The sequence below is a fragment of the Anas acuta genome, chromosome 1 (assembly GCF_963932015.1).
Source record: "Anas acuta chromosome 1, bAnaAcu1.1, whole genome shotgun sequence".
NCBI lineage: Eukaryota > Metazoa > Chordata > Aves > Anseriformes > Anatidae > Anas > Anas acuta.
Genome location: NC_088979.1, coordinates 17,555,179 through 17,577,322, shown reverse-complemented (window position 1 = coordinate 17,577,322; position 22,144 = coordinate 17,555,179). Strand labels below are relative to the sequence as shown.

Sequence of the window (22,144 nt, the reverse complement as noted above, 5' to 3'; positions counted from 1 at the left end):
TCCCTGGGCAGCCTGCTCCAATGCTTCACAACCCTTTTGTTGAAGACTTTTTGCCTAAACCTAAACCTAAATCCACCTAAACCTCCCGCGGCCCCACATTTTCCTCTTCTCCTACCGCCTGTTGCTTGGGAGATGGGACTGACCCCCACCGCACTACAACCTTCTCTGAGGTCCTTGTACACAGTGATAAGGTCTCCCCCAAGCCTCCTTTCCTCTAGGCTACATAACCCCAGCTCCCTCAGCACTCCTCACACGACTTGTTCCCTGGGCCCTTCGGCTGCTCCTTTCCCCTCCCTTGGACATGCTTCAGGACCTCCACGTCCTTCCTGCAGTGAGGGCCCCAAAACTGAACAGGGTATTCATGGCGCGACCTCACCAGAGCTGAGTGCAGGGGGAGAATCAGGTTCAAAAACCTGATTTTGCACTGCAAGAACCTGACGTGCTGTCAGCAGCCTGCAAGCACACAAGGGGAGGAAGTGCTGCAACAGCCATTGCTCACCAAGCAGCTGCCCGGCAAGGAAAAGACAGTCAGTAGGACATGTGTCAGGACACTTTTCCTGCCGATGCGGCCAAATTCACCTGAGAAAGAAACGGGAAAAGTCTCTTTCTTTCTTATGTGGGACTCCGGGAAGACAGGCAAAGTTCTCCGAGAGCTGAAAAGTGGGCTTCTTTACCTGGAGGAGCTCAAAGCAAAAAACAAGAGCAGCCCCACTTTAATAAGGAAGGAGGCACCCAGCCCAGGTACTAAGACACGCTGAAAAGCAAGAAAGGAGGAACAGTATTTAAGCATTTCTGGCACTGGAAATGCAGCGCGGGGCTTCCCCAACAAAGAAGATGGGCCCTTGTGCTTTGGCCACTGCTCATGGGAAGGTGCCAGATGGCGTCACTGCGGAGAGCCCTGGAGATGGCCTCAGTGTCTGGGAGCTTCCCAGCTCCCTCCTTTTTGCCCCCTACAGAAGAGCTGGGCTAGGAAGAGCACAGCCAACACCCTCAGCTCAGGAAAAACCCTCCACGGGGTTCCCAACTAATAGGGAAAGCCTTGAGAACCGGCTCTGGCTACATGCTGGCTTGCCCACTCGGGCCACAGGCAACGCACAAGCGCCAGGCAGTACGCATCCCGTCTTTCTGCTGGAGCTGGGCTCTTCTGTTGTGCATATTGCCAGAGCAGCAAGGGGCCCCTGGCACAGCTGCACTTTGCAGGCTACCGCTGGGGCGTTTCTTCTGCTTGAGGAGGCGGGCTGTGGGGTGGCAGCTGCAGGAAGGAGCAGGCTACGAGGGCAGGACGAGGCTGCAAAGCCCACCTTGTTCAGTGCGAACTGCCTGTGCACGTGGTGGGGTATTGCATCCCCAACGTGCCCAGCCCCTGGAAAGCAAATGCCCCAAATCCCCTTTCAGCCGTGCCCTGGGGACGGCAACAAGGCCGCCAATGCCATGCTGCAGGCTGGCACGGCCTGCAGATGCCAGGCTGCCAAGCCCAACGTGCGGCCGCCACGCAGGCGCCAGCTGCCAGAGGCTGCAGGAAGGTTCCAGAAGCAGCGGCAGCAGCCCGCGCAGGGGCAGCCGCGAGTGCAGGAGCCGCTCCTGGGCTCTGGGCTCAGGGGCAGACGCCTGCCCCTGCAGGGAACAAGGCCCACCCAGAGCCTGCCCAGCGGCATGGGCCTGCCCAGACATCCTGGGGGGAAGCCCTGGCCGCAACAAGTGAGCGGGGGGCATGCAGAAGCCCCTCACAAATGCTGACGAAAAACAGGGCCCTCAAAGTGAGAGGCAACCCTGCAAGACTTGGAGCAAAGAGGCACTGCCTCTCCAGACAGCACAAAGTTTCCTTCAGCACAAAGAAAAGGAAAGGCCTCTTGGCTCTAGATGCCGCCCGACACCACTGACAGCCGTGCTGCGGACAGGCCAAGGCCTCAGCCAGCTTGTGGCGCGGGGGGGAAGGCAGAACTGCAAAATGGCCGCCAGGGCTGTCAGAGGAAGGGTCAGGAGCTGCCCTGTCGGGGAGCAGCTTTTCTCTCTCTCTCTGTGCACTCAGGGAGCATCTTTCCTGTAGGGCCACCAGCGAGCTGAGCAACCCGGTACCGAGAATGAAGCTCTCTCATTTCTGGCCCGTACAAACCTCGAGCAGGCCCCGCGGAGCGTGCACAGTGATCCATTCAGGTGTGGAAAGAAAACTGTAGAACAGCCGTTTGATTGTTTATTAAATCTTAAAGAAATAAAGATAAATATTATTGAAATAAAGATAAATATTACATCTTAATGAAATGAAATAAGAAATGTGTGTAGAGCGCAGTCGCGGAAGCAAGACAGAGGCAGTGCGCCGCAGCCCAGTGATTTTCCAGGCCTCCTTTCTCTTCTCCATCACTTTCCCCGCCTGCACACTCCGTACTAATTGGTAGCTGCATCAACAGAGAAAAAAACTCTCAGGTAGGATCTGAAGGTCCCCAGCTCTGCCTGCCCCCAGCCCCAGGAGCAGGGAGCACAGCCCCCTTCCACTGTGGGTACGTGACTGTCGGCTGCAGGGGAGCTTCAGGACTTTGGGTCTGCAGGGGAACGTCTGGAGGCAAGGTCCTCTCCACAGTCATTGCCACCCCGAAGCAGCCAGGGGATGGAGAGCCAAAGCCCAGAGCTGAACAACCCGCATGCTGGATCCCTCGGGCAGCCTGATGCAGCTCAGCTTTTCCTGGCCTTTGTGGGAGCTGGCCCACACTTACCTGGCACTTGATTTGCTGAGGGGAGCTGCCTCAGCCTTCTTCGCTGGAGGGAGAGGGATGAGGACATGCTGATGCTTCATCTCCACTGGTACCAGCTGCAGAGTGTTCTTCAGGTCCATGAGTGCCGTGGAGGAAGCACACCCCCTCTGCAGCCTCTGCATTTCCGCCTGCATCTTCTGCTACAGGGGAAGCAGAAACAGGGAGCGTTTTTAGAGGGGAGTGCTAATGTGGGAGCTATCCCATGGCAGTGGGGCAGGCGTCCCCTCAGGGTTTCCCCAGGCTCAGGGCAGTTTCCCTGCAGCCTGCTTTCTCTCAGAAAGGCAGCATGAAAGGCCCCAGCCCTCGGCCTCTGAAGCTAAGGGCAAGAACACTTCCAGGGCAGCGGGCTTTGCAGGAGCCCTCATCCTTCACGAAGGAAAACAAGGCTCAGAAAGGGCAGGTTTTTCTCTTGGAGAGAAGCTTCGTGGCAGAGCTAAGAGGGGAAGAGTGTGCACTTGGCCCCCTGAGAGAAGAGAAAGGTTCCTTCTTGAGTGCTTGAAAAGCACTTGTCATACCCAGGGGTTTGCTTCCAGGGCCTAGGAAAGTTTTGGATGCAGTACCCTTGGGGTTGGTTTTGGGCTCTGGGTTTGCCTTATCCCCTGCAGGGGCAGGCGTCTGCCCCTGAGCCCACAGCCCAGGAGCGGCTCCTGCAGTCGCGGCTGCCCGTGCGTGGGCTGCTGCCGCTGCTTCTGGAACCTTCCTGCAGCCTCTGGCAGCTGGCGCCTGCGTGGCGGCCACACGTTGGGCTTGGCAGGGCACAGCAATGCCCTTCTCGATGTGCTTCGCCAAGGCCTGAGTGGCGCAATCAACAGCATCTTGCTGCTCCTCCTCTGACATGTCCGCATTCTTGATGCTTGCCTTTCAGACAGCCGCGGTTGCCTCCGGGGCTCCGCTCGTGATGCCACTGCTCCGCTTTTGGGGGATTTGCTCCCAGGGCCTGAGAAAGCTGGGGATGCAATCTCCCACCACGTGCACAGGCACTTTGCAGCGAACAGGGAACACAGCCAATACCAGCAGCCCTGTTGGCCTGTTGTGGTTTGACTCAGGTGGGCAGCTGAGCTCCACCACAACCGCTCTCTCACTCCCCCTCTCCTCAAAGACGCAGGGGGAGAAAATACAACACAGAGGACTCGAGGTTTGAGATGAGAAAGGTTTAATTAAAGGGAAAGGGAATGGGGAGGAAAAAAAGAAACAAGAGAAACAATAAGTCAGTGCGGAAGCACAGAGAGAGGGAAAAAAAATATTCTCTACTTCCCATCAACGAGCGATGTTCGGCCACGTCCTGGGAAGCAGGGCCTCAAAACGCGTAGTGGTTGTTCAGGAGGAACAGCCCCCTCCCCCAGGAGAGCCCCCCTTTTTATTGCTGAGTGTGACATCAGGTGTTATGGAATATCCCTTTGGTTGGTTTAGGTCAGCTGCCCTGGCAATGCCCCCTCCCCATCACTTGCCCACCCCCAGCCTGCTGGCTCTTGGGGGCTTGGAAGGAGTCCTGATGCTGTGCCAGCACTACGCAGCAACAGACACAACACTTGAGCGATATCAGTGCTGCTCCAGCTACGAGTGCAGAGCACAGCACTGTGTGGGCTGCTGCAGGGAAAAGGTGACTCCAGCTCAGACAGACCCAACACAAGTACTGTTTCTGAGAAGCTTCTTAGCTCCTCTCGTAGTGCCTGGACTGCGTGCAGAGTGTTATTTTCTAGTTCTCCAGTGAGTGAAATTCCCTGGTTCGGTTTCCTAGAGGATTATGTGGAGTCCTCGTAATTCTGCGTGCGGTCTCAAGGGGGCTTTGGCGTTGTGGGTCTTCAGTAATAGGTACATGTGGAATTATTGCCCCCAGGGTGCAAGCTCCCTTCCAGCCAAGGGGCAACACCTTCCTGCATTTATTGCCGCAGAGCCAGTACTACCCCTTGCCATTCGGGACAGGCCATCCCCTTACAGGATTCTCATGTTGTATCTGCTGTACAACAACTTCTTCTGTTACTGTTACAAGTGTTACTCTAGAGTGAGGAGTCACTCCCTTCACAGCAATACTTTGTCTCAAGCAGATCCAATACTTTGTCTCAAGCACATACACTTACACATATACTTCCTTGCTGGTGCAGCTCCTGCTGCCTCGGCTGCAATGTTAGGGTTAGAGGGAGCATAACTTGATTCCTCCTGCGGAAAAGGAGTCTTATTGTTTACCTGTAAACTTGAAGCGGGAATTTTCATCGGACCTGTGTTGTGGCCAAAGGAGCAAAGTTCCTTTTAATGGCTTTTCAGGCCAGACAATTGGACAATATCTAACCTGTGCTTTTTTATCCTTTTCCCTAGTTTTGGGGTTGTTTTTCCAATTCCTTTTCTTTCTCCCCAAAGGACGAGCTTTACGCACAATTCTGAGGATTGTGCTTCTGAAGATCTCCAAGGATGGAGACGCCACAGCCTCTCTGGGCAACCTGTTCCAGCAAAGACACCGTTGTGTTACCAACACTGTTTCAGGCACAACTCTGAAGCATAGGACCTGCTTCAGCAGCCGGAGAAGCTGCAGGCTAAACAGCAGCGTGGCACAGCTGTGGCTCTGCTGCTGAAAGCTTCTCCACAGCTTGCTCTTAAAGCAAGGAGCAGGAACTCGTCCTGCGGCTGCCCAGGGCTTTCCTCTCACAGCCCTGCCAGAGCCCACCTCAAGCCACCTCTCTGCCAGCTCCACCGGCTCCCTGGCGCCCGCCTTCTCTGGGAGCACTTCACAGTGCCTAGAGCCACAGGCCTCTGGCTGCCCGGACACGGGAGGAATCCCTGCTCCTGCTCCTGCTCCTGCTCCTGCTCCAGCTGCACTGCCAGGGTGGCCTGATGGGCGTCCAAGCTCGAGTGCAGTCTCTGCTGATGTGTGGGCAGTCAGGCAAAAGAGCCAGGAAGCTTACGCGGACGACCGAGCAGAGCATCTCCTGGCAGAGCAGGTAACGCGCAGTTACCTGGGAGCAGTTAGGGAGCTAAGCTGACTCCCCTGAGAAAGACTGAGCTGGGGCTGAGCCGGGGGCACTGGCTGGAAGGAGCCAGAGGTACCTGCCAATGCACATCCTGCTGTGGGTGTGTGAGACGGTGTCCCTGGGGGGTCTGCCAGAATATGGGCTTGAGGGCCCCATGGCAACCACCGGAGCATTGTGATGCGTACCCAAAGGCCATTGTGACACGGAGGGGTACCCACGGCAACGGTGTCCCTTATAAAGCCCGAGCCCCGGGCTGCCCACTCACTCTCAGGAGAGCAGCTCTGTCAGGAGGCAGCAGCTCCCCTGGGTGCCCGTTGGAGTTCTTGGTCAGAGGACCTGGAGCATAGCATGGAGCAGCAGAATAAGGATGACTCCCAGCCCGCTGAAGGGCAGCGGAGCGTACAGGAGCGGCGCCAGGTGAGGCTCAGGGAGCGAGACAGGGACAGCAGTGTGACGGGATGGCACCGAGAGCACCAGGATGAGGAGAACGGTGCTGGAGCGAGCCGGCCAGCTGGCCCTGAGCCCCTCCGGCCTGGACACAGTTGTTCCCAAACCTGGGGTTTCTCCATGAAGAGCCCACCCCCAGGACAGCCAAAGCCCACGTGGCCCTGGCAGTTCTGTGCCCAGAGGCACAAAGAGCAGCGTGGCCTAATTCAACCTGGCTGTGCGCAGCCAGGAGCTGCCTCCACCGTCCCTCCATGCGGACAGGCTGCCGGTGCGGTCGTGCCCAGAGAGCGTGCGTCACACTGGCAGCTGCCACACGGAGTCGGGAGCCCCAGGAGGGTTTGGTCGAACATCTTTGGCAGCCCTGGCAGCCTGCGATGAGCAGGCAGCACTCGCAGGAGGAGACAGGCAGGGCATTACCCTGGCAGGCTGAGCCCCGCTCTGAGTGGGCAGCTGCCAGGGCGTGCCGGGGGCCGCCGCAGGGCAGCTCACAGCAGCACTTCTAGTGGGGACACGGAGCAGAATGGCAGAAATGGCCCAAGTAACTTGGCCTTTCTTCTCGCTTCTCTTGCAGATGGAGAAGAAGCCGCAAGACATCAAGACACTGCCTCACCATGGGGTGAGGCAGGCCGAGAGAATCCAGCTGCCAGCCCTGCCGCCTTTGCCAAGGCAGGCAGCAACTCAGGCAGCAGCACCCAAGCAAGTGCCTGCAGCAGAGGCATCATCATCTGGAAGGGCCACTTGCAAGCTGCCCCCTCTGCAAGCAGCAGCCTCTGCTTCTTCAGGGGGAGGAAGGGCAAAGTCATTGGGAACAGAGGCCCGCAGCCAGCAAGAGCTTTTGCCACCTCTTCCCTGCATCTCTGGCAACAGGGACAGAGCAGTGAGGACAGAGAGGCGGGAACGTGGCCCACACAGCCCTGTGGCCCCTGACGAGGTCATGGGCAATGCAATACGGTCCTTTGTGTCCACTGTTATAACAAACGCTCTAGCCTGCAATGAGGGAGCCAGCAGCAAGGCAAGGCTTTCTCCCTCAGGCAGAGGTCCCAGGACCAAAGGCCCCAGAACACCACCTCTCACCACAGCAGCGGCCCAAAACTGGAAGAGTCGGCACTCGTCCAAAAGCAGCCTTGAATCCCCTGCCGAAGAAATGGATGACCGAATAAAGGCCTTTGTCTCCACTGCAATAAGAAATGGCCTTGCCTGGAACCAGGGAGCCATGAGGGAGGCAAGGCTTCCTCCTGTGGGCAGACCTCCGATGAGCAAAGGACACAGAACACCACCTCAGCCCGCAACTGGGCCCCAGAATTTAAAGAAGAGCTGGCACCCTGCCCCACACAGCCCTGCAGACCCTTGCATGGCACTGCGGGACACAGCACACTCCCGCGTGTCTGAAGTGCTGCAGAAGACGCAAAAAAGCTGGGAACACGGCCAACGATCAGCAGCACTTGAGGACCTGGCACAAACAGGGTGCAAATTGAGAGCAACAAGTTCAGCCGGGGTCCAGACAGACCTGGAGAGGACGTGGACGACTTCTCTGCCAGGGCCTGATTCCCGGGTATGCGCAGGAGCAAGGGCTTCCAGCAGAGACCCTGCAGCAGCTAGCCCAGGCCAGGGTAAGAAGAAAAAACAACAGAGAGAGAAACACATCAAACCCAGGCAGGGGACAGGCAACGAGGGGACAAGCCAAGGCCGGGGCAAGAAAGAGAGCAGTCCTGGGGGATGGGATGAAGAGGAGGAGATCGTCGTCATCAACTCCTGGATCAACCCCAGGTTCGCCAGCGTCTTCGCAGACGCACAGGACGTTCCCCAGGAAGAGGGCAGCGCAGCCAGCAGTGTGGACAGGAAGGCAGCACAAGAAGCAAAACACCCAGCAAGCGCCTCTCCTGGCTCGCTGCAAACCACGGACACTGCCCCATCAGCTGCTCCCCAGGAAGAAATTCCTGGGGAAGAGAGGCACAGCACGCCTCTCACTTCAACAACAGCAGCACAGAGCAGGCCAGCAAGTCCTCCAGCAGCCCCTGCTCTGCAAGATGAGGGACACAGGACGCCTCCCCTGACACGTGGGGCTCCACAGTCAAAACCATCGGCCTCTCCAAGCCCCAGTGAGCACAGCACTGCCGTGATGGTTGAGAGCCAGGGACGTGCCCGACATGCCTCCAGTGCCAGTGATGACGAGCTGGATGAAAGAGTCAAGACCATCGTTTCCACAGTCCTACGCCGTGCTGTAGCCATGAGCCAGGGAGCCGTGAGCAAGGCACCAAGTGCTCCCTCGGCCACAGGACCCAGCGTGCCTCCTCCCACAGCAGAGCCTGCAGACTCTACATCCTCAGCATCTGCCTTGGCTGGAGCACTGGGGGGCCTGGCACACACGGGGAGCACAGGGAGAGCAACGAGATCAGCCGGGGTCCAGACACACATGGAGAGGAGGCGGACCACTGCTCTGCCAGGGCCTGATTCCCGGGTATGCGCAGGAGCAAGGGCTTCCAGCAGAGACCCTGCAGCAGCTAGCCCAGGCCAGGGTAAGAAGAAAAAACAACAGAGAGAGAAACACATCAAACCCAGGCAGGGGACAGGAAACGAGGGGACAAGCCAAGGCCGGGGCAAGAAAGAGAGCAGTCCTGGGGGATGGGATGAAGAGGAGGAGATCGTCGTCATCAACTCCTGGATCAACCCCAGGTTCGCCAGCGTCTTCGCAGATGCACAGGACGTTCCCCAGGAAGAGGGCAGCGCAGACAGCAGTGTGGACAGGGAGGCAGCACAAGAAGCAGAACACCCAGCAAGCGCCTCTCCTGGCTCGCTGCAAACCACGGACGCTGCCCCATCAGCTGCTCCCCAGGAAGAAATTCCTGGGGAAGAGAGGCACAGCACGCCTCTCACCACAACAACACCGGCACAGAGCAGGCCAGCAAGTCCTCCAGCAGCCCCTGCTCTGGAAGATGAGGGACACAGAGCGCCTCCCCTGACACATGGGGCTCAACAGTTGAAGCCATCAGCCTGTGCAAGCCCCAGTGAGCACAGCGCTGCCGTGATGGTGGAGAGCCAGGGACGTGCCCGACATGCCTCCAGTGCCTGTGATGAAGAGCTGGATGAAAGAGTTGACACCATCGTGGCTGCAGTCCTACTCCACTCTGTAGCCATCATCCAGGGAGCGGGAGCCCCAAGCAAGGCAGCAAGTGCTCCCTGGGTCACAGTGCCCAGGGTGCCTCCTCCCACACCAGAGCCTGCAGAATGTACATCCTCGGCCTCTGCCTTGGCCAGAGGCCCTGTGGGGGAGGCCAATGAAGCCCCTCTCGCTGCAGCAGCAATGCCACAAGAAGAAGGTGGAGAAGGGGCTTCTCCTTTGGCTGCAGAGCCTCTCCGGGAGGCCATCACAGATCTCCGCCCAGCAGCAGCTGACGAAGCAGGAGCAGCAGCCACTCCCTTGGTTCCTGGGCACCAGGTAAGCACAGCACACGTGGTGGGCACCAGGCATCCAGGGCAGCCCCAGGCAGAAGCAGTGCATTGGGTGTGTGTGCCGGGAGCTGCTTGCTGCTCTGCATGTCCACATGGCCCAGGCACAAGGGCTGACATCCCTTTCCTCAGCTGCCCGTGCTGTTCCTCTCCCCATGCAGGTGGCCATCGAGCAGGGAGGCCAAGCGCAGTCCTCCTCCTGCACCAAAGATACGCCAGCGGATGAGCCAGCAACATCCCAGACACAAGCGCCGTCCCAGGATCTGTTGGCCGGGCCTGTTCAGCGCAGCGAGCAGCACCAAGCACAAGGTTGGCAGCACCACGCGCAGGGGGGCTGGCTGGTCCTGGGCCACCCCTCCCCGGGGAAAGGCCTTGGAGGGGGGGACAGGCTCGCCCAACACCCGCTCAGGCCCTAACCTACACCTCTGTGTCCCCCACAGGCACCCTTGACCTCGCACAAGCCTCGGCGCGCCAGCCACGGCCCTCCCGCATCAGGAGGGCACTTCGCGCGCTGCGCAGGGCTTTCCGCTGCAGCTGCATCGCAGGACAGCGAGAGTAGCCGCGCCCGGCTGTGCCAGTCCCAGGAGGATGCTCGGAGCTGGCAGCTGGCCCTCAGGAAGCTTTGCAGCGCCCACGGAAGCATCACTGCGAGGCACAGGACAGCGCCCCAGGAATTCAGATGCCCCACCACATCCTGCCCCCAGGCTCAGCTCAGCTGCGGCTGCTTTCTGCTCGGAATAAAAGCTCAGGCAGACTTTTGCCCCCAGTGCTCCTCTCTGTGCCATTGATCTCAGGAGAAAGAGTGGTGCAGGCCATGCCAACCCGGGGCCTCTCACAGTCAGAGAAGTACAGAATCATAGAATCTACCACTGAACCGTGTCCCTCGGCACCAGATCTACACGGCTTTCGAATGCCTCCAGGGATGGTGACTCAACTACTTCCCTGGGCAGCCTGCTCCAATGCTTCACAACCCTTTTGTTGAAGACTTTTTGCCTAAACCTAAACCTAAATCCACCTAAACCTCCCGCGGCCCCACATTTTCCTCTTCTCCTACCGCCTGTTGCTTGGGAGATGGGACTGACCCCCACCGCACTACAACCTTCTCTGAGGTCCTTGTACACAGTGATAAGGTCTCCCCCAAGCCTCCTTTCCTCTAGGCTACATAACCCCAGCTCCCTCAGCACTCCTCACACAACTTGCTCCCTGGGCCCTTCGGCTGCTCCTTTCCCCTTCCTTGGACATGCTTCAGGACCTCCACGTCCTTCCTGCAGTGAGGGCCCCAAAACTGAACAGGGTATTCATGGTGCGACCTCACCAGAGCTGAGTGCAGGGGGAGAATCAGGTTCAAAAACCTGATTTTGCACTGCAAGAACCTGACGTGCTGTCAGCAGCCTGCAAGCACACAAGGGGAGGAAGTGCTGCAACAGCCGTTGCTCACCAAGCAGCTGCCCGGCAAGGAAAAGACAGTCAGTAGGACATGTGTCAGGACACTTTTCCTGCCGATGCGGCCAAATTCACCTGAGAAAGAAACGGGAAAAGTCTCTTTCTTTCTTATGTGGGACTCCGGGAAGACAGGCAAAGTTCTCCGAGAGCTGAAAAGTGGGCTTCTTTACCTGGAGGAGCTCAAAGCAAAAAACAAGAGCAGCCCCACTTTAATAAGGAAGGAGGCACCCAGCCCAGGTACTAAGACACGCTGAAAAGCAAGAAAGGAGGAACAGTATTTAAGCATTTCTGGCACTGGAAATGCAGCGCGGGGCTTCCCCAACAAAGAAGATGGGCCCTTGTGCTTTGGCCACTGCTCATGGGAAGGTGCCAGATGGCGTCACTGCGGAGAGCCCTGGAGATGGCCTCAGTGTCTGGGAGCTTCCCAGCTCCCTCCTTTTTGCCCCCTACAGAAGAGCTGGGCTAGGAAGAGCACAGCCAACACCCTCAGCTCAGGAAAAACCCTCCACGGGGTTCCCAACTAATAGGGAAAGCCTTGAGAACCGGCTCTGGCTACATGCTGGCTTGCCCACTCGGGCCACAGGCAACGCACAAGCGCCAGGCAGTACGCATCCCGTCTTTCTGCTGGAGCTGGGCTCTTCTGTTGTGCATATTGCCAGAGCAGCAAGGGGCCCCTGGCACAGCTGCACTTTGCAGGCTACCGCTGGGGCGTTTCTTCTGCTTGAGGAGGCGGGCTGTGGGGTGGCAGCTGCAGGAAGGAGCAGGCTACGAGGGCAGGACGAGGCTGCAAAGCCCACCTTGTTCAGTGCGAACTGCCTGTGCACGTGGTGGGGTATTGCATCCCCAACGTGCCCAGCCCCTGGAAAGCAAATGCCCCAAATCCCCTTTCAGCCGTGCCCTGGGGACGGCAACAAGGCCGCCAATGCCATGCTGCAGGCTGGCACGGCCTGCAGATGCCAGGCTGCCAAGCCCAACGTGCGGCCGCCACGCAGGCGCCAGCTGCCAGAGGCTGCAGGAAGGTTCCAGAAGCAGCGGCAGCAGCCCGCGCAGGGGCAGCCGCGAGTGCAGGAGCCGCTCCTGGGCTCTGGGCTCAGGGGCAGACGCCTGCCCCTGCAGGGAACAAGGCCCACCCAGAGCCTGCCCAGCGGCATGGGCCTGCCCAGACATCCTGGGGGGAAGCCCTGGCCGCAACAAGTGAGCGGGGGGCATGCAGAAGCCCCTCACAAATGCTGACGAAAAACAGGGCCCTCAAAGTGAGAGGCAACCCTGCAAGACTTGGAGCAAAGAGGCACTGCCTCTCCAGACAGCACAAAGTTTCCTTCAGCACAAAGAAAAGGAAAGGCCTCTTGGCTCTAGATGCCGCCCGACACCACTGACAGCCGTGCTGCGGACAGGCCAAGGCCTCAGCCAGCTTGTGGCGCGGGGGGGAAGGCAGAACTGCAAAATGGCCGCCAGGGCTGTCAGAGGAAGGGTCAGGAGCTGCCCTGTCGGGGAGCAGCTTTTCTCTCTCTCTCTGTGCACTCAGGGAGCATCTTTCCTGTAGGGCCACCAGCGAGCTGAGCAACCCGGTACCGAGAATGAAGCTCTCTCATTTCTGGCCCGTACAAACCTCGAGCAGGCCCCGCGGAGCGTGCACAGTGATCCATTCAGGTGTGGAAAGAAAACTGTAGAACAGCCGTTTGATTGTTTATTAAATCTTAATGAAATAAAGATAAATATTATTGAAATAAAGATAAATATTACATCTTAATGAAATGAAATAAGAAATGTGTGTAGAGCGCAGTCGCGGAAGCAAGACAGAGGCAGTGCGCCGCAGCCCAGTGATTTTCCAGGCCTCCTTTCTCTTCTCCATCACTTTCCCCGCCTGCACACTCCGTACTAATTGGTAGCTGCATCAACAGAGAAAAAAACTCTCAGGTAGGATCTGAAGGTCCCCAGCTCTGCCTGCCCCCAGCCCCAGGAGCAGGGAGCACAGCCCCCTTCCACTGTGGGTACGTGACTGTCGGCTGCAGGGGAGCTTCAGGACTTTGGGTCTGCAGGGGAACGTCTGGAGGCAAGGTCCTCTCCACAGTCATTGCCACCCCGAAGCAGCCAGGGGATGGAGAGCCAAAGCCCAGAGCTGAACAACCCGCATGCTGGATCCCTCGGGCAGCCTGATGCAGCTCAGCTTTTCCTGGCCTTTGTGGGAGCTGGCCCACACTTACCTGGCACTTGATTTGCTGAGGGGAGCTGCCTCAGCCTTCTTCGCTGGAGGGAGAGGGATGAGGACATGCTGATGCTTCATCTCCACTGGTACCAGCTGCAGAGTGTTCTTCAGGTCCATGAGTGCCGTGGAGGAAGCACACCCCCTCTGCAGCCTCTGCATTTCCGCCTGCATCTTCTGCTACAGGGGAAGCAGAAACAGGGAGCGTTTTTAGAGGGGAGTGCTAATGTGGGAGCTGTCCCATGGCAGTGGGGCAGGCGTCCCCTCAGGGTTTCCCCAGGCTCAGGGCAGTTTCCCTGCAGCCTGCTTTCTCTCAGAAAGGCAGCATGAAAGGCTCCAGCCCTCGGCCTCTGAAGCTAAGGGCAAGAACACTTCCAGGGCAGCGGGCTTTGCAGGAGCCCTCATCCTTCACGAAGGAAAACAAGGCTCAGAAAGGGCAGGTTTTTCTCTTGGAGAGAAGCTTCGTGGCAGAGCTAAGAGGGGAAGAGTGTGCACTTGGCCCCCTGAGAGAAGAGAAAGGTTCCTTCTTGAGTGCTTGAAAAGCACTTGTCATACCCAGGGGTTTGCTTCCAGGGCCTAGGAAAGTTTTGGATGCAGTACCCTTGGGGTTGGTTTTGGGCTCTGGGTTTGCCTTATCCCCTGCAGGGGCAGGCGTCTGCCCCTGAGCCCACAGCCCAGGAGCGGCTCCTGCAGTCGCGGCTGCCCGTGCGCGGGCTGCTGCCGCTGCTTCTGGAACCTTCCTGCAGCCTCTGGCAGCTGGCGCCTGCGTGGCGGCCACACGTTGGGCTTGGCAGGGCACAGCAATGCCCTTCTCGATGTGCTTCGCCAAGGCCTGAGTGGCGCAATCAACAGCATCTTGCTGCTCCTCCTCTGACATGTCCGCATTCTTGATGCTTGCCTTTCAGACAGCCGCGGTTGCCTCCGGGGCTCCGCTCGTGATGCCACTGCTCCGCTTTTGGGGGATTTGCTCCCAGGGCCTGAGAAAGCTGGGGATGCAATCTCCCACCACGTGCACAGGCACTTTGCAGCGAACAGGGAACACAGCCAATACCAGCAGCCCTGTTGGCCTGTTGTGGTTTGACTCAGGTGGGCAGCTGAGCTCCACCACAACCGCTCTCTCACTCCCCCTCTCCTCAAAGACGCAGGGGGAGAAAATACAACACAGAGGACTCGAGGTTTGAGATGAGAAAGGTTTAATTAAAGGGAAAGGGAATGGGGAGGAAAAAAAGAAACAAGAGAAACAATAAGTCAGTGCGGAAGCACAGAGAGAGGGAAAAAAAAATATTCTCTACTTCCCATCAACGAGCGATGTTCGGCCACGTCCTGGGAAGCAGGGCCTCAAAACGCGTAGTGGTTGTTCAGGAGGAACAGCCCCCTCCCCCAGGAGAGCCCCCCTTTTTATTGCTGAGTGTGACATCAGGTGTTATGGAATATCCCTTTGGTTGGTTTAGGTCAGCTGCCCTGGCAATGCCCCCTCCCCATCACTTGCCCACCCCCAGCCTGCTGGCTCTTGGGGGCTTGGAAGGAGTCCTGATGCTGTGCCAGCACTACGCAGCAACAGACACAACACTTGAGCGATATCAGTGCTGCTCCAGCTACGAGTGCAGAGCACAGCACTGTGTGGGCTGCTGCAGGGAAAAGGTGACTCCAGCTCAGACAGACCCAACACAAGTACTGTTTCTGAGAAGCTTCTTAGCTCCTCTCGTAGTGCCTGGACTGCGTGCAGAGTGTTATTTTCTAGTTCTCCAGTGAGTGAAATTCCCTGGTTCGGTTTCCTAGAGGATTATGTGGAGTCCTCGTAATTCTGCGTGCGGTCTCAAGGGGGCTTTGGCATTGTGGGTCTTCAGTAATAGGTGCATGTGGAATTATTGCCCCCAGGGTGCAAGCTCCCTTCCAGCCAAGGGGCAGCACCTTCCTGCATTTATTGCCGCAGAGCCAGTACTACCCCTTGCCATTCGGGACAGGCCATCCCCTTACAGGATTCTCATGTTGTATCTGCTGTACAACAACTTCTACTGTTACTGTTACAAGTGTTACTCTAGAGTGAGGAGTCACTCCTTTCACAGCAATACTTTGTCTCAAGCAGATCCAATACTTTGTCTCAAGCACATACACTTACACATATACTTCCTTGCTGGTGCAGCTCCTGCTGCCTCGGCTGCAATGTTAGGGTTAGAGGGAGCATAACTTGATTCCTCCTGCGGAAAAGGAGTCTTATTGTTTACCTGTAAACTTGAAGCGGGAATTTTCATCGGACCTGTGTTGTGGCCAAAGGAGCAAAGTTCCTTTTAATGGCTTTTCAGGCCAGACAATTGGACAATATCTAACCTGTGCTTTTTTATCCTTTTCCCTAGTTTTGGGGTTGTTTTTCCAATTCCTTTTCTTTCTCCCCAAAGGACGAGCTTTACGCACAATTCCGAGGATTGTGCTTCTGAAGATCTCCAAGGATGGAGACGCCACAGCCTCTCTGGGCAACCTGTTCCAGCAAAGACACCGTTGTGTTACCAACACTGTTTCAGGCACAACTCTGAAGCATAGGACCTGCTTCAGCAGCCGGAGAAGCTGCAGGCTAAACAGCAGCGTGGCACAGCTGTGGCTCTGCTGCTGAAAGCTTCTCCACAGCTTGCTCTTAAAGCAAGGAGCAGGAACTCGTCCTGCGGCTGCCCAGGGCTTTCCTCTCACAGCCCTGCCAGAGCCCACCTCAAGCCACCTCTCTGCCAGCTCCACCGGCTCCCTGGCGCCCGCCTTCTCTGGGAGCACTTCACAGTGCCTAGAGCCACAGGCCTCTGGCTGCCTGGACACGGGAGGAATCCCTGCTCCTGCTCCTGCTCCTGCTCCAGCTGCACTGCCAGGGTGGCCTGATGGGCGTCCAAGCTCGAGTGCAGTCTCTGCTGATGTGTGGGCAGTCAGGCAAAAGAGCCAGGAAGCTTACGCGGACGACCGAGCAGAGCATCTCCTGGCAGAGCAGGTAACGCGCAGTTACCTGGGAGCAGTTAGGGAGCTAAGCTGACTCCCCTGAGAAAGACTGAGCTGGGGCTGAGCCGGGGGCACTGGCTGGAAGGAGCCAGAGGTACCTGCCAATGCACATCCTGCTGTGGGTGTGTGAGACGGTGTCCCTGGGGGGTCTGCCAGAATATGGGCTTGAGGGCCCCATGGCAACCACCGGAGCATTGTGATGCGTACCCAAAGGCCATTGTGACACGGAGGGGTACCCACGGCAACGGTGTCCCTTATAAAGCCCGAGCCCCGGGCTGCCCACTCACTCTCAGGAGAGCAGCTCTGTCAGGAGGCAGCAGCTCCCCTGGGTGCCCGTTGGAGTTCTTGGTCAGAGGACCTGGAGCATAGCATGGAGCAACAGAATAAGGATGACTCCCAGCCCGCTGAAGGGCAGCGGAGCGTACAGGAGCGGCGCCAGGTGAGGCTCAGGGAGCGAGACAGGGACAGCAGTGTGACGGGATGGCACCGAGAGCACCAGGATGAGGAGAACGGTGCTGGAGCGAGCCGGCCAGCTGGCCCTGAGCCCCTCCGGCCTGGACACAGTTGTTCCCAAACCTGGGGTTTCTCCATGAAGAGCCCACCCCCAGGACAGCCAAAGCCCACGTGGCCCTGGCAGTTCTGTGCCCAGAGGCACAAAGAGCAGCGTGGCCTAATTCAACCTGGCTGTGCGCAGCCAGGAGCTGCCTCCACCGTCCCTCCATGCGGACAGGCTGCCGGTGCAGTCGTGCCCAGAGAGCGTGCGTCACACTGGCAGCTGCCACACGGAGTCGGGAGCCCCAGGAGGGTTTGGTCGAACATCTTTGGCAGCCCTGGCAGCCTGCGATGAGCAGGCAGCACTCGCAGGAGGAGACAGGCAGGGCATTACCCTGGCAGGCTGAGCCCCGCTCTGAGTGGGCAGCTGCCAGGGCGTGCCGGGGGCCGCCGCAGGGCAGCTCACAGCAGCACTTCTAGTGGGGACACGGAGCAGAATGGCAGAAATGGCCCAAGTAACTTGGCCTTTCTTCTCGCTTCTCTTGCAGATGGAGAAGAAGCCGCAAGACATCAAGACACTGCCTCACCATGGGGTGAGGCAGGCCGAGAGAATCCAGCTGCCAGCCCTGCCGCCTTTGCCAAGGCAGGCAGCAACTCAGGCAGCAGCACCCAAGCAAGTGCCTGCAGCAGAGGCATCATCATCTGGAAGGGCCACTTGCAAGCTGCCCCCTCTGCAAGCAGCAGCCTCTGCTTCTTCAGGGGGAGGAAGGGCAAAGTCATTGGGAACAGAGGCCCGCAGCCAGCAAGAGCTTTTGCCACCTCTTCCCTGCATCTCTGGCAACAGGGACAGAGCAGTGAGGACAGAGAGGCGGGAACGTGGCCCACACAGCCCTGTGGCCCCTGACGAGGTCATGGGCAATGCAATACGGTCCTTTGTGTCCACTGTTATAACAAACGCTCTAGCCTGCAATGAGGGAGCCAGCAGCAAGGCAAGGCTTTCTCCCTCAGGCAGAGGTCCCAGGACCAAAGGCCCCAGAACACCACCTCTCACCACAGCAGCGGCCCAAAACTGGAAGAGTCGGCACTCGTCCAAAAGCAGCCTTGAATCCCCTGCCGAAGAAATGGATGACCGAATAAAGGCCTTTGTCTCCACTGCAATAAGAAATGGCCTTGCCTGGAACCAGGGAGCCATGAGGGAGGCAAGGCTTCCTCCTGTGGGCAGACCTCCGATGAGCAAAGGACACAGAACACCACCTCAGCCCGCAACTGGGCCCCAGAATTTAAAGAAGAGCTGGCACCCTGCCCCACACAGCCCTGCAGACCCTTGCATGGCACTGCGGGACACAGCACACTCCCGCGTGTCTGAAGTGCTGCAGAAGACGCAAAAAAGCTGGGAACACGGCCAACGATCAGCAGCACTTGAGGACCTGGCACAAACAGGGTGCAAATTGAGAGCAACAAGTTCAGCCGGGGTCCAGACAGACCTGGAGAGGACGTGGACGACTTCTCTGCCAGGGCCTGATTCCCGGGTATGCGCAGGAGCAAGGGCTTCCAGCAGAGACCCTGCAGCAGCTAGCCCAGGCCAGGGTAAGAAGAAAAAACAACAGAGAGAGAAACACATCAAACCCAGGCAGGGGACAGGCAACGAGGGGACAAGCCAAGGCCGGGGCAAGAAAGAGAGCAGTCCTGGGGGATGGGATGAAGAGGAGGAGATCGTCGTCATCAACTCCTGGATCAACCCCAGGTTCGCCAGCGTCTTCGCAGACGCACAGGACGTTCCCCAGGAAGAGGGCAGCGCAGCCAGCAGTGTGGACAGGAAGGCAGCACAAGAAGCAAAACACCCAGCAAGCGCCTCTCCTGGCTCGCTGCAAACCACGGACACTGCCCCATCAGCTGCTCCCCAGGAAGAAATTCCTGGGGAAGAGAGGCACAGCACGCCTCTCACTTCAACAACAGCAGCACAGAGCAGGCCAGCAAGTCCTCCAGCAGCCCCTGCTCTGCAAGATGAGGGACACAGGACGCCTCCCCTGACACGTGGGGCTCCACAGTCAAAACCATCGGCCTCTCCAAGCCCCAGTGAGCACAGCACTGCCGTGATGGTTGAGAGCCAGGGACGTGCCCGACATGCCTCCAGTGCCAGTGATGACGAGCTGGATGAAAGAGTCAAGACCATCGTTTCCACAGTCCTACGCCGTGCTGTAGCCATGAGCCAGGGAGCCGTGAGCAAGGCAACAAGTGCTCCCTCGGCCACAGGACCCAGCGTGCCTCCTCCCACAGCAGAGCCTGCAGACTCTACATCCTCAGCATCTGCCTTGGCTGGAGCACTGGGGGGCCTGGCACACACGGGGAGCACAGGGAGAGCAACAAGATCAGCCGGGGTCCAGACAGACCTGGAGAGGAGGCGGACCACTGCTCTGCCAGGGCCTGATTCCCGGGTATGCGCAGGAGCAAGGGCTTCCAGCAGAGACCCTGCAGCAGCTAGCCCAGGCCAGGGTAAGAAGAAAAAACAACAGAGAGAGAAACACATCAAACCCAGGCAGGGGACAGGAAACGAGGGGACAAGCCAAGGCCGGGGCAAGAAAGAGAGCAGTCCTGGGGGATGGGATGAAGAGGAGGAGATCGTCATCATCAACTCCTGGATCAACCCCAGGTTCACCAGCGTCTTCGCAAACGCACAGGACGTTCCCCAGGAAGAGGGCAGCGCAGCCAGCAGTGTGGACAGGGAGGCAGCACAAGAAGCAGAACACCCAGCAAGCGCCTCTCCTGGCTCGCTGCAAACCACGGACACTGCCCCATCAGCTGCTCCCCAGGAAGAAATTCCTGGGGAAGAGAGGCACAGCACGCCTCTCACCACAACAACAGCAGCACAGAGCAGGCCAGCAAGTCCTCCAGCAGCCCCTGCTCTGGAAGATGAGGGACACAGAGCGCCTCCCCTGACACATGGGGCTCAACAGTTGAAGCCATCAGCCTGTGCAAGCCCCAGTGAGCACAGCGCTGCCGTGAGGGTGGAGAGCCAGGGACATGCCCGACATGCCTCCAGTGCCTGTGATGAAGAGCTGGATGAAAGAGTTGACACCATCGTGGCTGCAGTCCTACTCCACTCTGTAGCCATCATCCAGGGAGCGGGAGCCCCAAGCAAGGCAGCAAGTGCTCCCTGGGTCACAGTGCCCAGGGTGCCTCCTCCCACACCAGAGCCTGCAGAATGTACATCCTCGGCCTCTGCCTTGGCCAGAGGCCCTGTGGGGGAGGCCAATGAAGCCCCTCTCGCTGCAGCAGCAATGCCACAAGAAGAAGGTGGAGAAGGGGCTTCTCCTTTGGCTGCAGAGCCTCTCCGGGAGGCCATCACAGATCTCCGCCCAGCAGCAGCTGACGAAGCAGGAGCAGCAGCCACTCCCTTGGTTCCTGGGCACCAGGTAAGCACAGCACACGTGGTGGGCACCAGGCATCCAGGGCAGCCCCAGGCAGAAGCAGTGCTTTGGGTGTGTGTGCCGGGAGCTGCTTGCTGCTCTGCATGTCCACATGGCCCAGGCACAAGGGCTGACATCCCTTTCCTCAGCTGCCCGTGCTGTTCCTCTCCCCATGCAGGTGGCCATCGAGCAGGGAGGCCAAGCGCAGTCCTCCTCCTGCACCAAAGATACGCCAGCGGATGAGCCAGCAACATCCCAGACACAAGCGCCGTCCCAGGATCTGTTGGCCGGGCCTGTTCAGCGCAGCGAGCAGCACCAAGCACAAGGTTGGCAGCACCACGCGCAGGGGGGCTGGCTGGTCCTGGGACACCCCTCCCCGGGGAAAGGCCTTGGAGGGGGGGACAGGCTCGCCCAACACCCGCTCAGGCCCTAACCTACACCTCTGTGTCCCCCACAGGCACCCTTGACCTCGCACAAGCCTCGGCGCGCCAGCCACAGCCCTCCCGCATCAGGAGGGCACTTCGCGCGCTGCGCAGGGCTTTCCGCTGCAGCTGCATCGCAGGACAGCGAGAGTAGCCGCGCCCGGCTGTGCCAGTCCCAGGAGGATGCTCGGAGCTGGCAGCTGGCCCTCAGGAAGCTTTGCAGCGCCCACGGAAGCATCACTGCGAGGCACAGGACAGCGCCCCAGGAATTCAGATGCCCCACCACATCCTGCCCCCAGGCTCAGCTCAGCTGCGGCTGCTTTCTGCTCGGAATAAAAGCTCAGGCAGACTTTTGCCCCCAGTGCTCCTCTCTGTGCCATTGATCTCAGGAGAAAGAGTGGTGCAGGCCATGCCAACCCGGGGCCTCTCACAGTCAGAGAAGTACAGAATCACAGAATCTACCACTGAACCGTGTCCCTCGGCACCAGATCTACACGGCTTTCGAATGCCTCCAGGGATGGTGACTCAACTACTTCCCTGGGCAGCCTGTTCCAATGCTTCACAACCCTTTTGTTGAAGACTTTTTGCCTAAACCTAAACCTAAATCCACCTAAACCTCCCGCGGCCCCACATTTTCCTCTTCTCCTACCGCCTGTTGCTTGGGAGATGGGACTGACCCCCACCGCACTACAACCTTCTCTGAGGTCCTTGTACACAGTGATAAGGTCTCCCCCAAGCCTCCTTTCCTCTAGGCTACATAACCCCAGCTCCCTCAGCACTCCTCACACGACTTGTTCCCTGGGCCCTTCGGCTGCTCCTTTCCCCTCCCTTGGACATGCTTCAGGACCTCCACGTCCTTCCTGCAGTGAGGGCCCCAAAACTGAACAGGGTATTCATGGCGCGACCTCACCAGAGCTGAGTGCAGGGGGAGAATCAGGTTCAAAAACCTGATTTTGCACTGCAAGAACCTGACGTGCTGTCAGCAGCCTGCAAGCTCTCCTGACGTGCTGTCAGCAGCCTGCAAGCACACAAGGGGAGGAAGTGCTGCAACAGCCGTTGCTCACCAAGCAGCTGCCCGGCAAGGAAAAGACAGTCAGTAGGACATGTGTCAGGACACTTTTCCTGCCGATGCGGCCAAATTCACCTGAGAAAGAAACGGGAAAAGTCTCTTTCTTTCTTATGTGGGACTCCGGGAAGACAGGCAAAGTTCTCCGAGAGCTGAAAAGTGGGCTTCTTTACCTGGAGGAGCTCAAAGCAAAAAACAAGAGCAGCCCCACTTTAATAAGGAAGGAGGCACCCAGCCCAGGTACTAAGACACGCTGAAAAGCAAGAAAGGAGGAACAGTATTTAAGCATTTCTGGCACTGGAAATGCAGCGCGGGGCTTCCCCAACAAAGAAGATGGGCCCTTGTGCTTTGGCCACTGCTCATGGGAAGGTGCCAGATGGCGTCACTGCGGAGAGCCCTGGAGATGGCCTCAGTGTCTGGGAGCTTCCCAGCTCCCTCCTTTTTGCCCCCTACAGAAGAGCTGGGCTAGGAAGAGCACAGCCAACACCCTCAGCTCAGGAAAAACCCTCCCCGGGGTTCCCAACTAATAGG

General features: G+C 58.4%; 1 protein-coding gene across 1 annotated transcript; it reads left to right on the top strand.

Moving 5' to 3' along the window:
* Nucleotides 1-8,020: 8,020 nt before the first annotated feature.
* On the top strand, nt 8,021-10,892 carry LOC137850081 (myristoylated alanine-rich C-kinase substrate-like). The gene is made up of 3 exons (XM_068670298.1): nt 8,021-9,593; nt 9,766-9,913; nt 10,045-10,892. The coding sequence occupies exons 1-3, from the start codon at nt 8,277-8,279 to the stop codon at nt 10,161-10,163; spliced, it is 1,584 nt and encodes a 527-aa protein (XP_068526399.1). The 5' UTR covers nt 8,021-8,276; the 3' UTR covers nt 10,164-10,892.
* The last annotated feature ends 11,252 nt before the right edge of the window (nt 10,893-22,144 follow it).

Bases quoted from the DNA above. Each gene is read 5' to 3' on its own strand.
- LOC137850081 (XM_068670298.1), top strand. From the start codon at position 8,277: ATGGTTGAGAGCCAGGGACGTGCCCGACATGCCTCCAGTGCCAGTGAT. The intron at 9,594-9,765 runs GTAAGCACAGCA...CTCCCCATGCAG, and splicing joins CCTTGGTTCCTGGGCACCAG to GTGGCCATCGAGCAGGGAGG. The intron at 9,914-10,044 runs GTTGGCAGCACC...TGTCCCCCACAG, and splicing joins CGAGCAGCACCAAGCACAAG to GCACCCTTGACCTCGCACAA.